This window comes from Varroa jacobsoni, unplaced genomic scaffold (genome assembly GCF_002532875.2).
Source record: "Varroa jacobsoni isolate VJ856 unplaced genomic scaffold, vjacob_1.0 contig00081, whole genome shotgun sequence".
In the NCBI taxonomy this organism is placed as follows: Eukaryota; Metazoa; Arthropoda; class Arachnida; order Mesostigmata; family Varroidae; genus Varroa; species Varroa jacobsoni.
The window spans coordinates 209751-224426 of record NW_019214407.1 but is presented as its reverse complement, the minus strand read 5'-3'; the positions used below and the strand labels follow the sequence as shown (position 1 = coordinate 224426).

The 14676-nt window shown below is 43.2% G+C and overlaps 1 protein-coding gene across 1 annotated transcript in view; it reads right to left on the bottom strand.

The window, feature by feature from the left end:
• Positions 1 to 14676, bottom strand: part of mGluR (metabotropic Glutamate Receptor) — a 64564-nt gene that overhangs the window by 32996 nt on the left and 16892 nt on the right. Inside the window, exons 5-9 of the mRNA XM_086972604.1 lie at positions 13451 to 13581; positions 12652 to 12661; positions 11160 to 11287; positions 10797 to 11007; positions 8411 to 8561 (exon numbers count right to left, since the gene is read on the bottom strand). Coding sequence (XP_086828730.1) covers positions 8411 to 8561; positions 10797 to 11007; positions 11160 to 11287; positions 12652 to 12661; positions 13451 to 13581 — 631 coding nt within the window. The remainder of the gene's footprint in view (positions 1 to 8410; positions 8562 to 10796; positions 11008 to 11159; positions 11288 to 12651; positions 12662 to 13450; positions 13582 to 14676) is intronic.

The window sequence follows — 14676 nt, the reverse complement described above, 5'->3', positions numbered from 1 at the left end:
GAGAGGTAGACGTACAAAGAGAAACGTGTACTTTTTCGAAGTGCACATAAAAAAGATGTGCTCGCATGCAAGGCTTTGTGTCATCTTTAAGATCAAAAATATATCCCAAACCTCATAGTTAATCGGAACACAGGTAATATCTATACATGACTAGATGATTAGATCTGTACGTTATAGTGAAAAGCCTAATTGATTTCTTATCTCGAATACATTCAACGAATGGGTAAAAGCTATAGTGTCGTCATTGGCAACAAATGTTCGCTTATTCAAAAAAGCAGCCGCTTCATTCAGGTCATTCCTTGGCTGTAAGCAGGTTTTGATGCTAGCTGGTAGCAGATAGCTGGGGCAACTGTGAGATAGAAAGATTGGGTACTGCGGTGCCCTTTTTCTAGGTCAAGGCCGCGATAGAGGCAAACGCAGGACGAAAGAGAGGACAAATGGGAGTTGAAAGGGAGCGGAGTTAACGGAAGATAAAGGTTTCGTCTCTCCGTTTTATCCTGCCAAGTGTCCTGATTCGACTCTGTCGGCAAGACGAACCTCCAAATAGCTTCTCCGTTACCCGAGCGTGCTCTTAGCAACGAGCCGATGCACAACCCTCGTCTCGTTTCTGTGCCAGCACTATGTTGAAGGAAACAGTTGACTTCAAAGCGGTAGAAATTACCTATTCTATTATTTGTATTTAACTTATTTAAGCGAAAATAATAACAACGGTACAGTGCGGTGTCACGCTTTATGAAGCACTCGTGATTATTTACACCGGTAGCTTGTGGTTGACTTTTTTAATAGCGGTTTTATCGATAGCCAATAGTGTTTCCCAAACAAAGGTGATGACAACAACGATACAAGCGATATGTCAAAGCTACCGTAATAAAATTGGCGTGTTTTTTTTCTATACAAAGCCTATAGAGGAATTAAACTTAGTTATTTGAATTAAGCCAAAAATTACTGGATTTTCTCACGATTTCTATACATTAAACTAAATTACTAGTTAGCTTAATCGTCTGAGAACGAGCGTAGTTTCACAATTATATTTCTGCCCAACGATTAGTTACAACCGATTCGTGGGGCTCTAACATTCACACATAAACTTCTCCGCCACTATCTTTCAGGTGACGAAAACAGGTGCTCAGTCTGCGTGAAAGACGAGTATAGTTACTACCATATATAAATAACAATATTGATTGTATTGATTTATGTCGATGCTTGATGTCGCTTCTTTCACTGCTAAGGACAAGCCAGAACGCCTATAACGCGAACATCATTGCGGGAGGGAAGAAACATGGTCGTCGAGGGAAACCCGAAGCATTTCAGGGTCGTCCTGTACATAGAACCTATTAGGAATAGCTGAGTGAACACGTTATTACACCCGCGGTAACTGTTGCTTCAATCCAAGACAGATAATTGGAAAAAGACGCTGCAGCAAAAACTATGACAAGACGGAGAGCTGGCTGCTAGACGTTTTAACTGCAACGTTTTAACAATCATCTTCAGCGTTTTTCAAGTTGCACAACGCTAATTAAATATTGTCCCTGATCATGTTTGCTAGCATGTCTTTTTGTCAGCGACATTTCTACGTATTTCAAGAAGCAACGCCAAAAAGGTAGCCCTTTAATGTTCATCGAAAAGTAAGTGGATCGTCAAGACGGTAGGAATCATTCAACGCGAGAGCACAGCTGAATGAGCGCCACCTCTTGCTCTGCTGTTACATCTATTAGTTGTTAAACGTTATTTGTTATATAATTCTATAATATACACATATCCAAGTCACACGAATTCGAGACTAATGAAAAATATTATAGCCATACTTTATCCTGAAGCGGCCATGACTCGCGCATTCATCCAACTTAATATTTGTGGAGAACAATAGCGATGTCCAACGTCGTCTGCTTAAGCTGCCCTAGAGGACCTGGGCAAGCCAAATTAGCTCAGGATTCTATTTCGAGTGATATAGCTGCTGAGTATCTCCAACAAAGCGAAATTGCTTCATAGTGTTTTTGAAATGCCTGTCAACAACGCTTGCTGATCAGGAGGAGCCGCTTAGCCAAATATCGAAATGAAATAGAGAAAGAAACATATCAATTATAGGCAGTGTTCGATGGGTCCACCGAGTAACGTCTTGTTCATTGTTTACGAGAGGCTGCTATCTCCCAACAAGCAACAGTAGCAGCAACTGCGACTCTGGCTGGCAATAACGTCTAGTTTTAAGAACAAAGATTGGATTATATCAATGGGTACCCGGTCATTGCAGGAGACGGACCCCAGATCAATCCCGAAAACTCTGTATAGTGCCGACGATGACAATTTCGCCATGGTTCGCTATTGCTTCCAGTAGCTATCTGACCGCCAGACGAAGGCTAGAATCCGTAACAAAAAATGGCGATGTCCTGCGCGCGGAAAGGCAAAATCTGCTAATAGTTGTCGTAGTTAGTTGCCTCGTTATACGTATTGGGTGCACAGAGATTTTGCGGTTAGCGCGTGATACGAAATGCGAGAACAGATTAGGAAAACGCTATAAAGAGAGGACGGTACAAATGAGACTGAGATGAAGAAGAGCAGAGAAGCCCGTTACAGACTCGCAGAATTTTGTCTAACATTTTTATAGACTAATGGGTCGATGATGCTGAACAGCCACGACGCTCAGGCTTGGTACATCAGAGACATTCGTGGCATCGTATCGTAACGTGAACATAACCGTTTCGTCTACGTCGTGGCTTCCTGGCGGCGGTGCATGCGGAAGGCGTAACCCTACTTAAAGTTTAGTAAGGATACAATGATTAATAAAGATGCGTTCCCTAGGAATTACCTGCATGCGTTTGACAAGCGCTTGACAAATTGCTCATTATAGATTATGCATGCATATAATAAGTTGCCGAGTGCGAGTTTATCTATCGTATTTGGCCTCGTCAATTGCCTGATACTTCAAACAGCAAATATTTCTTCATCAACTAAACGCTATCGTTCCGTGTCTGTGTAAAACTTCTATAGTTTTTTGTTTTTTTTTTGTAAATAACTGAAAAAGTGTCATTTTTTCAAAGACGGTTTTTCCTGCGTTTTGACAGCTTGGTCTCTTGCATTCAAAAAGGGCCTATTGCTTGAAATCTTTTTGTTTTTCCGTTTATCCGCATCCTAAACCGAAGTAAAGTGGCGGCCTTAAATGTGAATTTTGTTTATCTGCGCCTGCGTTACGTCTTCTGCGAAACCTTCTGCCTGAATCATCTGCTTGAGTGTGGACTGTGATGATCGAATACAACAGAGTGGACTGTAAGAGCACAACGGTAGCACTATTTACCGCTTAAATACAAAACAGCTCGTGTGCTCATGGCATAAGCTCGATTTGCTCTAGACAAGCGAGTTAGTCGTTGACGAGTCATACCGCTATTGTGCTACAAAGTTGACAAAGGCACGGGTACAAGCACTTACTAATTTAACTCGCCCACCACTGGAGAGCCATGTTTTATGAACTTGTTGACCCCCTTGCTAACAGAAACCAAAGGAGACTTGTTTCTCCAGTAAAAGTAAGGCTTCGCTTGTTCATATATACGAAGTACATCCTTTTACATTTGTCGATTCAAAGGACTCAAATTTTTTTCCTAATCAGTATATAATATAAATAATCTTGTTAAGATTTATTTATAGTATAGGCTAAGGATCGAAACAGGCAGAGAAGAATAGTTAGAATTGGCAGCTTAGGAATGCCGGCGAGCTTCAGAGTTGACTGGGTCTTCCATTGTGTGAGTAATTCTAACGCCTATATAATAGCTATATCTGCACTATTTTCAATGCGTGTCCTACTTTTACTTGATGCCCATTTCGACGGCGATCTCAATTAACATTGCTGTTCGTCCACTTATATTGCTCTACATAGTGCTTGGTTATTCATCTGTTTTTCTAGTAAGTTCGCGTTGCGAGCAACCCCAACAAGCCCCACCATTCCCTCTTTTCACTTCACGTATGATTCCTTGCTCTGTCGTTTTTTCGTTCCTTTGTCGTCGTCATCGTCACCCCTGTCCACCCTGTCGTTGATGTTGTTGCCACTGTCGTTGTTGTTGTTGTTGGTACGACCGCTGCTTCTTTATATGGTACTGCAGACCGCGGAGCTACTTGTGGCTTTTAACGCCCACCACGTTATGCTCGCCATTTGTGTTCAAAGCCGGCCAGATTTCTTAGGTTGTACGGACGCTTAGAACAATCTCATCATCGAGATACTTTATTAAACGGCAGATGAGCGCGATTATTGTTACTGGAGCCGCCGCCTATGACGTACTAAGACCCGGTAACACGGGCTTTGCTACTAACTTGTCAAGTCTGCGTCAATTGTAGGTGCTGCGGAGTAGCGCGAGACTATCCCCCCATTTTTCCACTTAATTCCGCTAACATAACCTCAGAAATGGCAGCAGTCCCTTCGCTACTGCTTTAAACCGGAAGGTTAGAAGCCTTTCTCGATTTGCAACCTTCGGCTGCCACTAAAACAAAGCTATCGGCCGATATCGCAACGACGACGATCGGCCAAAGCCTCCGGACGAACGAGGCAACGAGTAAGCGCGGAACAGCCACCGTTCAAACTCTGCTTCGACGCTACAGTCCCCTCGGTGCCGTAATGTTGGAGCCTGCACGGTGCAATCACATATCGGTACAGAAGCACACCGACCGCACCTGCACAGCGCGAAACGCTTCCACTGTTTGTGGTTGACCATTCACGTTGACCCTGCAGGTACCAGGTTAGGAAAATGGCAGGCACACAACTCGCACAAGTTCCCCTCACTCGAAAACAAGGAATACGGCACATGGGCCACTTGTATACATATACACGTAAGTCGTACACAGTGTACGCTACCGCAGTGCCATATGCGCTTGGGTTAATCCGGTCTATAAAATAAACGCAAAAAGTTCGCGCTGTTTCCGCTGCTGAGATTATTGGGGTGGTGGTTCTTGTAAAAAACGAATAGAGCAGGATGCATTGGCGAGCCATAGGCCTCGTCCTTGCCGTGGTGTACATGCTGCCGACGACCAGAGGAGGCCGCCACACATAGATCGGATGCAAGTGAAACAAGAGACCGCCACGTAACTTAGAGCATCGTCGGACTTCAAATGCTATGGATGTCGTCCTTCTTCACTAGATACTTCAATTACGGTTAGTTCCGGTTCCATTCATTCGCGAGCATGTCACCCTTTCATTTTGAGCCTTCAGCACGCTTTGCCGCCAGTCGTTCTATTTCTAACGGTGCTCTTCGCCGTTTCGGACCAGCAGCCAAGCTTTAGCTTGGCTGCTGTCAGTATTCCTCGCGTTGAGACTTTACTAGGACCTAAACTTCCCCTGACCTGTTCTAGCCTTTACTTGTAGTAGGGCTATCACTCGTTTTTCTAAAAGTACGCCAGCAGTCGTTTCCCGTTTCTTCTTTTCATCGAAGTGGCAGTTAAGATCCTTGCGTTTGCTCCCTTCCTCTATCAGCTTTTAAAAAACCTTCTGTCATCGATGCTTCTGGCACCGGTTTGTGCTTGGGGTCCTACACCCGTTTGCTAGCTGCCTTCGCTTGTGCTTGTCTCAGAACGATGATGAACGCGAGCTGAACGAACTGCCGACCGCCGAGTTGCGGACCGAGGTGTTTCCTTCACATGGTTCCTCTCGTTAGCTGGCTATCGACTGCGTGACTACCCACAGACGACGAGAATGTTCTCTTATAGACCCGCTGTTGAAGGGAAACAACGGCCTGGACCGCCTCTCGTAGCCGACCGTCAGGTTCTCAGTCTTTCGCAGTTCCATTCTCCACTCGCCCGTCCGCTGCCATCATCGGTTATTCGAGGGTGGCTGATTCGAGGCAGATGGGGAGTAAATTCAAGGGTCGTTTTTAAGTTAATGAGCTTATCATCCCTGTGGCGGTCGGTCTCCGTTATCGCTCTTAATAATTGGCTCCACAGGCCCCAGGTTCTTGGATGGTATCGCTACACCAGTGCCCGCCGATCTGGATCCAGCAAAGCGTACGTGAGAACCCACGCATTTCTGCCGAAGCGCAGAAACATCGATGTTCCACGTTTCGAACGCTTGAACTCTTCCCACTCTTGTGTTGTAGACAGAGAAGACCTTACGGAATGTCGGTGGCCTGTTTAGTTGATGGGAACCACAGAACATGTTATACCGATATGAATAAAGAGGTTTTACAGGAGGCTCGCACTGATGAAAAGGTTCACTTATTAGAAAGTAGTATAGTTGTTAGCTTGGATGCTACTTAAGACAAAATTATGAGGCGTTACTTCGCCACAAAACACCATAACGAAATTTACTGGATAACCGCAGCACGTACATCGACAACGTTGCAGTCTGACGTCGATGATCGAGCAGCTATATCTGCCGGTAAGCTCACTGTACCTTCATTCAGCAAGCAGCCTACAAGCAATTAGGGACGAAGTCATGTTACGCTTACCTAATGTAACCCACGGCACACGCTCTTAGCTACGTATTCGTACGGCTTGGGATAATTGGCGTTCCCCACTTTCCACGCCAACAGCACATATACGAGTTGCTACATAAATGGCTGTATGTATGTATGTATGTCTTGTTGGTTGGAAAGAGGCAATACAATCTTATTGAAACGACCGGAGAAAATAGCAGACCCGTCGGCTATTTATTAACCTACCTCGTATCATGCGCCAACAGAATAGTGTACGTTAGGATGGGCAAGGTACTACGCAAGGGCTGGAGAGCGGCCGCAACCATTGCTGCTGCGCGAGATCTATTGCACCCCAAACTTGCAGGAACAGTTTTTGTCGAAAAGCGACCGTGCCGGTTGCTGCAGTCAGGTCGCCGGACCTCGATGACCGTCCCAGACCAGATCGAGACTAAACTTAGCGATCGCGTGTCATAGATTGTACTCATAAATTCAGTGAACGGATTCTAGGAAAGTAAATGCCAGAGGCATTGACTGGATACACCACTAGAAGAACGACTTTAAGCGAAAAAAGGTGTAAAAAAGAGAGCCGGTACATCGAACGAAGGAAGAAATATACTCATATAAAGGTTTGTCTAGACTTCGGTCGTTCATTCGTTTTCATTTTTTATTACGAGGCAGATTGCGATGAAGGTACTCATTTGTAGCCATGATTGAATGTGGTCAATTTTAACGCTGTTCTCTTTGAAAATACAATTATGATAGTGTGGTATACACACAGACGTAACATTTCCAAACAGCTGAGGTAACGCGTGACAAATAAAACATTTCCGCTAATATTAGACCGAGGACGAAGAGTTCATATTAGGAATAAAGGCCTTGTGAGAAAAAATGGCACAGTCTGAGTTCGTATGTTTTTTGCTAGGTTTGATGCCAAAATGACTTCGTATCCCTAAGCGCCTTTTTCGGTAGAGACAAAAGTTATAACAGAAAAATGTGTTGTATTACGTGGCATCGTTACGAAGGAATGCTTTATAAATGGTACGACTGTCTAGCGTTGACGTGTGCCTTTAGGGATGGTATGAAACAACGGTGCTGTGCTATGTATATAAGTGACTTTTTTTTACGTGCGTCTCGATCCACGTCAGCATGAGGATCGATGGAAAAGAGGAGTTGTTACGAGAAAGGCGGACGAACTGACTTACACGCTAGGCGATTCAGGCCGCCCTAGAAAAAAAGGCTTGGAGATATCAATCTTGCACAGCAATGAAAAGCATAAAATAGCATTGCGGGCTGCTGGCATCGGACTTGTTAATTGGCTTCGTAAGTATAGGCGAGCGGCAATTCTGTACTAGCCGTTATTAACATGGTAACAAAGGGGTTTTAAGGAAAAGCCGCACGCTTGAAAGTTACCCACCGCAATATCAAGTATCCAGCGTTAATCTAGCGCTTGTCTAAATCTGTTCTTACTTTGACAATTAGTTGAAGTTAATATTTCTATTATCCGACTCACATATCTAGTATAGCTTCACGACGCTTCCAGAACTTTGGTCAGGTGTGCCCTCCACCTGAATGGCAACTTGCGGAACGATAGTTGTATATTAGGAAATAGCAGCACGCACTTTGTTCTGCGTTACTCTGTGACCCACAGTCGTTGTCTGCTGTTTGGCAGGTATTAGTATTCCGAGCATGTGTGGTCATGGAAGCCCGATGCTTGCATAGTTGGTTTGCCCCACATTTATCACATATGAACTGTTTTCAATCAGCAGCTCGTCCGTATAAAAAAGAAGCGCCATTCAACTCACAGATTATTCGGGGGACTTAATATCGGAATGGTAACGATTAGGTGGCAAGTAAGTAGTGTATTAAGGAAAAAAAGATGTTAAACATTTAATGTCTATATAGCAATATATATAATCGTGCATATTTTTTCCTTCTATCGAATCAGATCATTTCTATGAGCTACTTGAATACTGCTTCTGCAAATTTAAACCGTCATAGGCTATTTGAAGAAGCGCGGCACTCACCGACAAATGAAACGTTAAGCAGTGCCTGATAGATGAGTCCTCCGTCGACTTCCTTCAGCCGGGGACATACCCCATGAGCCCCGCAGACCTTTTCACGGACGCTGTCAATTGCGTGGGCCATCGCGTACACAGCATCCACTACGAATTGCACCTGTTAATAATAGGAAGAACCAGCGTGACCAACATTAATACCCCGGCTACATGAGCGCTTTAGAGGCAGGCTTAATTTGTCACACGCATATGTGGTCGTTAAGCAGGCCACCAAATATATTCTGTTGTATCACGCCGAACGTTAATGTCGTTAGCACAAAGTAACAAGCAATGCCTGCTAGATTGTAGAAGAAGCCAGGATAAAGTTCCCATAATGGGGTGTTTACTCGAGCGAAAATTTACAAACACCTCTTTTTAAATCATCTTGAGTTGCGTGGAGTGCATTGTTCATGGTCCCACTGGTTTCATAATATACTATGCTGTTATTCGTATGTTAGCGCAGTGAAATTGGTCGTATCCACGTCACCCACTTCGCGTCGTTCCCTCAACACTGGAGGATAAAATAACATACATCTTTAAATACGTCATTCAGTTAGGCGACCTAATCAACAACATCCCTACGATGCAGGACACAAGTGACTATTACTGAGTATGCAGAATAATCGTCTGCGGGGTAAATTTCCAGCACCTCGAAAGGTAATAGAAAATCAAGCGTGGCTTGTTCTCGAAGCGACACTTGCCTGACATCGCTGCGGCCTTTGCTACTACTGTCACGGATGATCCTGCTGTCTCAGACCACCACAGCGAACCAGGCAAAGTGTGTAAAGCGACGAGTCGAACGATGCTAGAGGTACGGAATAGTTTTTTTAAATGTAATCGCTGTTTGCATAAAGGCCGTTTGAGCCTTTGGCTGCCGTTGTTGCCTTTCGTCGATAGCAAAGTCAAGGAGGGCGTGGTAACAGTTCAGTGGGTTCGGTCCCGAATTACTCAAAGGCTTACTTTTGCGTCGGCCTCTAGCATGCGTAGGGACCACACACGCTTGGAAAGTTCACAGGTCAGTGTGCACTCGTGTGCCCGGATATGTTGAATCTAAGTCAGTGACGACGGATCTGCAAAGGAGGATTCAAGCAATGCGAAACGGTGGTCTAAGCATACAACGGAGAGGCGCGATGCAAATTGTTAGTTCAAGTTGCCTTCCTCCCGCGACGATAGCAACATCATTATAATAGCCTTCGTTTCTTCACAGTTTGGCACGTTTGGCAAAGCCTCGATACTCTTCGAGCCTTCACTCCGGTAGTCGCTATCCCGGTAGCCCGCTAGCGGCAGTGCTTTGGCGGCACCCAGAAGGTACGCATAAAAAACTCAACGTATCTGCGTGTTTACAGGTCGACCTCGTCTCATTTCTGTATGCTTCTTTACGCTATATGTGGGTTACTGCCTTCATGTCATTCGACCAGATCTTTTTCTAAAGTTTGGAAATTGCCTAGTTTGGTCACAAGCAAATCTCAAAATGTCTCAACAGCACAATAGAGCATCTGTGTCACAAACAAGAAAATAAACTTGGCACCAGAAAATAATTATTCTAAAAAGTTGTATGCACACTTTGGGCTCTTCTAAACTTGTTCCTCCAACTGCTGGATCGACAAACACACGCTTAACATAGCAGCGACACTTGAACTCTTGCTTCTTATTACGACTGGTTTCTCCCTTTAGTAAACAACTAATACAGTTGCATTGATGAATGCCAAGCATAATTATCGCAGAAACTTAACGCAATACGTTTTGCTTTAATGATTTGTGGGACATGTTTTTGTTCGTTTGTTAAATTTGCATATGGTGCGCCACGCCACGCCACGCCACATCGAAGATCTTGTACCATTACTGAGAAATAATGGCAGACAGGAGTAACGCGAAGCACCTTATCATCTCCTAATCAACAACTATTGTTGTTAGCAAATAATTGTAGCAAATAACATTCACATAAAGTCATTAATGAGCCTAAAAGTACAGACTATGTTATGATACCCTCATCTACTGGCCTGAACTAATTTAGGACGGTATCCTGGCCTATTTCTTATAATTCAGCAAATCCCATTCCAGTTAACACTGAAAAATTGTTAAGGCGAGAAGTCATACATATATATATATGGCTCCTCACCTAAAGAATCCTATATATATGGGATCCTTATTGGTAGCCTACACGAAACCTGACAGGGTTTCGTGGAACTAAAAGCGCATTTATAGTCTGTTTTTCCCAGTTAATGACAAAAGACTATTTTGTCTATAGATATTCTTGGGTGTTTTGTTGCATCAGCACAAGGCACCGAAGCATCAATCTAAGATAGGTGCGTTACAATATTGTTCTCTTTTTGAGGTGCCAGTACGCCCAACTGACCTTGTTTTCTTGTTTATATCCATCCTTCGTCGAACTGATGTTAAGGTTTTCAGAACAGCTGGGTAAAGACGAATTACTCCCACTGATACCCTGGGGGAGCTTCTCTTTTTCCGAGGATGTATTGCGGATCTTGCATTCGAAGAGCGCTTCCCAGTAGTCACGGAACCAGGGGTTGCGCTCGTTATTTTCGACGGTCAGATCTAGCATATACCTAAAACGTAAAAATGTAACAAAAAAAATCGGCACTTTGTAATTCCAATAGACAAATACCTCTTTTTTTTTTTACTAAGTAGTGCTTTTTCGTGATGTCTTCGATTGGTTGCTAGCGATATGGCATACGAAAGTCTTAAGCAGCCTACCTACCTGTCAAAAGCCTCTATACGCCGTGATTCGAGCTCAATGGTGATGGCACCCTCGGCGGCCTCCTGCATGTCCTCGGAGAGAGCGCGGGCTCCCCAGCCGTCGGAAGCAATCCAATAAAAATCGAATGACTGCAATCTGTGTTTTTTATCCAAGTAATATTAGTACAAAATCGCCAAATGCTTCTATATTAGTAACGAACAGTCACTTACCCAAATCTTCAAATATGTACTGCATCCTACCCGTAATCACATTCAAGGCCCCAATATTTTTTAGATCCGTAGAACTTAAACAGAAAGTCAGCCCATAATAAAATCGTCCTTTTCTTTGTCCTTTCATTGCTTCTCCGCCAGTGTTATCTGCGATCATTACTGGTAGCAGATTGTTGACTAGTTATGCATAACTAAAGGTAACTGAACGCTCTTAACCGTTTGCCGATCAAAGGAAAATGACAAGCAGAGAAGATCGAGAATGGTGGAACATCGAAGAGGTGGTGACACTTGGGGCGACTCCGGGGAAAGCGACAGGAAGCGGTTATCACTAATGTGGCTGGGCTCAGTAGGATTCTGGTACCAAGTATAAATTCACTGGATCCCGTGCAAGGCCGGGCTGTTCTGCCGGCCGTTTGATGCCCTGAAAGGTATCAAACATAAAGCAGCGAAAGGGGAAAGCCGGAAAAGCTATACAAGAACTGCGGCCATATTAGCAGAATTAGCGCAGTAGTATCAAAGTATCAGATAGATGGGCACGATCCGGTTTCATAAAAGGAATTTGTTGTGGGTATGGCCTTATCGGGGACTGCAAAACCGTGAGCAACTCCTTTCGGGTAGTGAATATCTTGCAACTTGTATCGAATTGCCTTTAACGAATTCCAAATTGTGAAGAAAATTCCATAATAGTGGCTGAAGGGAAGTTATTGCATGGCCATTCCGGCAGCAGATAAAATAGCATTACACGGCCAAGAGGGAACAAGATGCAATAAACCGCACGCTGTCGCATAGGCCTAAAGTAATTCCATCGTCGGGGCGTCACGAGATGGAACGATCCGAGGAAAGTTTCGGAAGAACGGATATCTTATCAGCAAAACGAAACAAATTTCGTATCGCCGTCTTTATACCGTTTGCTATACGAAGGACGGATGGTGTCTTACAAGAGAGTAGGATGTAGGATGGATAAAGTTGGATATGTACCCTAGCGTTTCTGCTGCGTCATGCACTTATCAACAAACGTATGGGTCGAATTGCTGGAATCTTCTATCATCTAGGCTAGTCAACGGGATCGAGACTGTACGCGATCTTCAGATGAGGCACATCCACGAACCTTTAAGAAAGAAATATAACTGTAAGCATATATGCTTCTTTTAGTATACTTGTGAACGTATACGCTCGCGTAGCAAAGCAAAGGTTCATCAAAGATCTTACGGCGTAAGAACGTTGATCGCAGAGAATCTGCTATAACAGCGACTGGTGGAGACGGATGGTGAAATGAATAAGACATTGTTGGCACTGTAGTTCTTAGCTTTGCTGACATTCATTACGGTAACAACCATCATCAACATCGTCGTTTTCAGCCTCAGGAGGTGAAATAGCTGTTGATGGGCTCTGGGTTCGAAGACTGAATAAAAATACGGCAAGGGAGGTATATGCGCAGAAGCTATGCTGTCGAGGCTTCAAATGCAACATGTAACTGGCGGAAAAATTAGAAAAAACACATTCCCATGTATGTAGGTATTTATTCTGGCTAGAAGGTAGGAAGGGCATGAATCAATAGGGACGAAAAGCGAGACAAGACTAACAGTGGGATAGCTGCAGGAGAATTCTGAAAAGCGGGAGATGGGGTTACCTGCCCCTGCTGTGAATCGGTGCATATTTGTGTCTATAGAGCCAGAACGAGAGAAAAGGAACGTAAAAAAAAAGAAACGATGAAGCCATGAACTCGCTTATAGGCTGACAAAACCATTCATAGAGACTGACCCCTTTCTTAGCAAGAGATCACTCTCGGTAAGAACGAAAAATGCAAATTTTGTTTGTGTCATTGCATGACAGTTATAGTATTGTCAGCTAAATATATGCTTGGTCTCGTTAAGGTCTCATCACAGGTTTGCAACATAAACTAAGAGTTCCTGTAACCATATTAGCTTCATTTACGAAGGCTATGTTGTTTTAGAGCTGCTGCTTATCGAAGCATTCGGGTACTTTCACGAATCATTAAGTAATGGAAATGTCGTAGAGTTCAATGTTATATATGAAACAACTGTAATTTCTTTCTACCTGTCACGATATTTTCTTTTGAGCTCTTTGGCAGCGCGTAAGACACCCTCGGCGTGATCTGCGCGTACGAATAACACAACGACTTTAGCGTTGGGTTTTTGTTGAAGTCGTTCCAAAGCAGAAAGGTACTGTTGTTCAGTGGCTGAATGAGGTATCTGAAATCAGGAGAACGACGTTTTTCGCTCCTATTTAATATGCCTGGGTAGCTCGCTTAGGAGATGCTGAAAAGAGAAGCTTATATTGCGCTGCATAATATCGTCCAGGTCAGTTGCCTGATATATTATAAATGTAAATATAGATATGTTAAGCATAGCACGCTGTCAATAAAACAGCTTCGTATACAAACGGAAGATACTTCCGTTAGCCCTGATTGGTAACCGACTGGAAAATTTTGAGAAGAAAAAATTGAGACGTGGACTGTTATCTTCAGGTCCTAAATAGTATATTTGCTGACAGAAGCGACGACTAATTCGGTAACTTATGGACTTTGTATATTGTTTTGCGTTCTTTTTGTTGTTTTAACACTTTATAAATAATGTGCCTCAAAAGCCTTTGATAGTCAAAGGAGGTATTGGAAATTTCCCTGCCACTCCAGGACCATTCTGCTATATGAGTAATTCTGGTTGGATATTATACTTATTCAGAGCTAGTAAGTTTCTTTGTATGAGCAGTATAAGTAGATTATAATAGGCTTTTTTCCGTTTATATTTGTTTATTATGAATTATTGCTTTGTGCATATAAAGGACAGGAAAATAAAGATTTTTAGATGGCCGAGAAGGAGGGGCTTGAAAAGGACCACGTTATATGACAGGTGAGATAGTTTGACGTAAAACAAATAGAAGGATTTATTTGCCGATATGTCTCTTAATTTGTAAAATAGTATACAACATGATCTTCTTTATATATATATATGTACGTTTCGTCTAAGATTAACTTGATATGTCAGACCCAAGTGACACTTACTAACCCCTTTTACAAGCGGGCAATTAGGCCATTTTTTTCATTAGGTTCATTCATCATTCATGAAACGTGCGATCGAGAAAATTAAAACTCTTTTTCCATACTCGCCTTTAGAAGAAGCTTAAACACATGTAGCTGGGTCTTTCCCAGCACTGATAAAACTAACATTAATTCAATTCAATTTTTCTAGTATTTTCTCTGAAAATAAGTTTCATAATGATTTATAAAACCGTTCATTTGTCACTGAAGATGCTTATAGAAGGGTAGATTTCAGACCCAGGAGAAATCT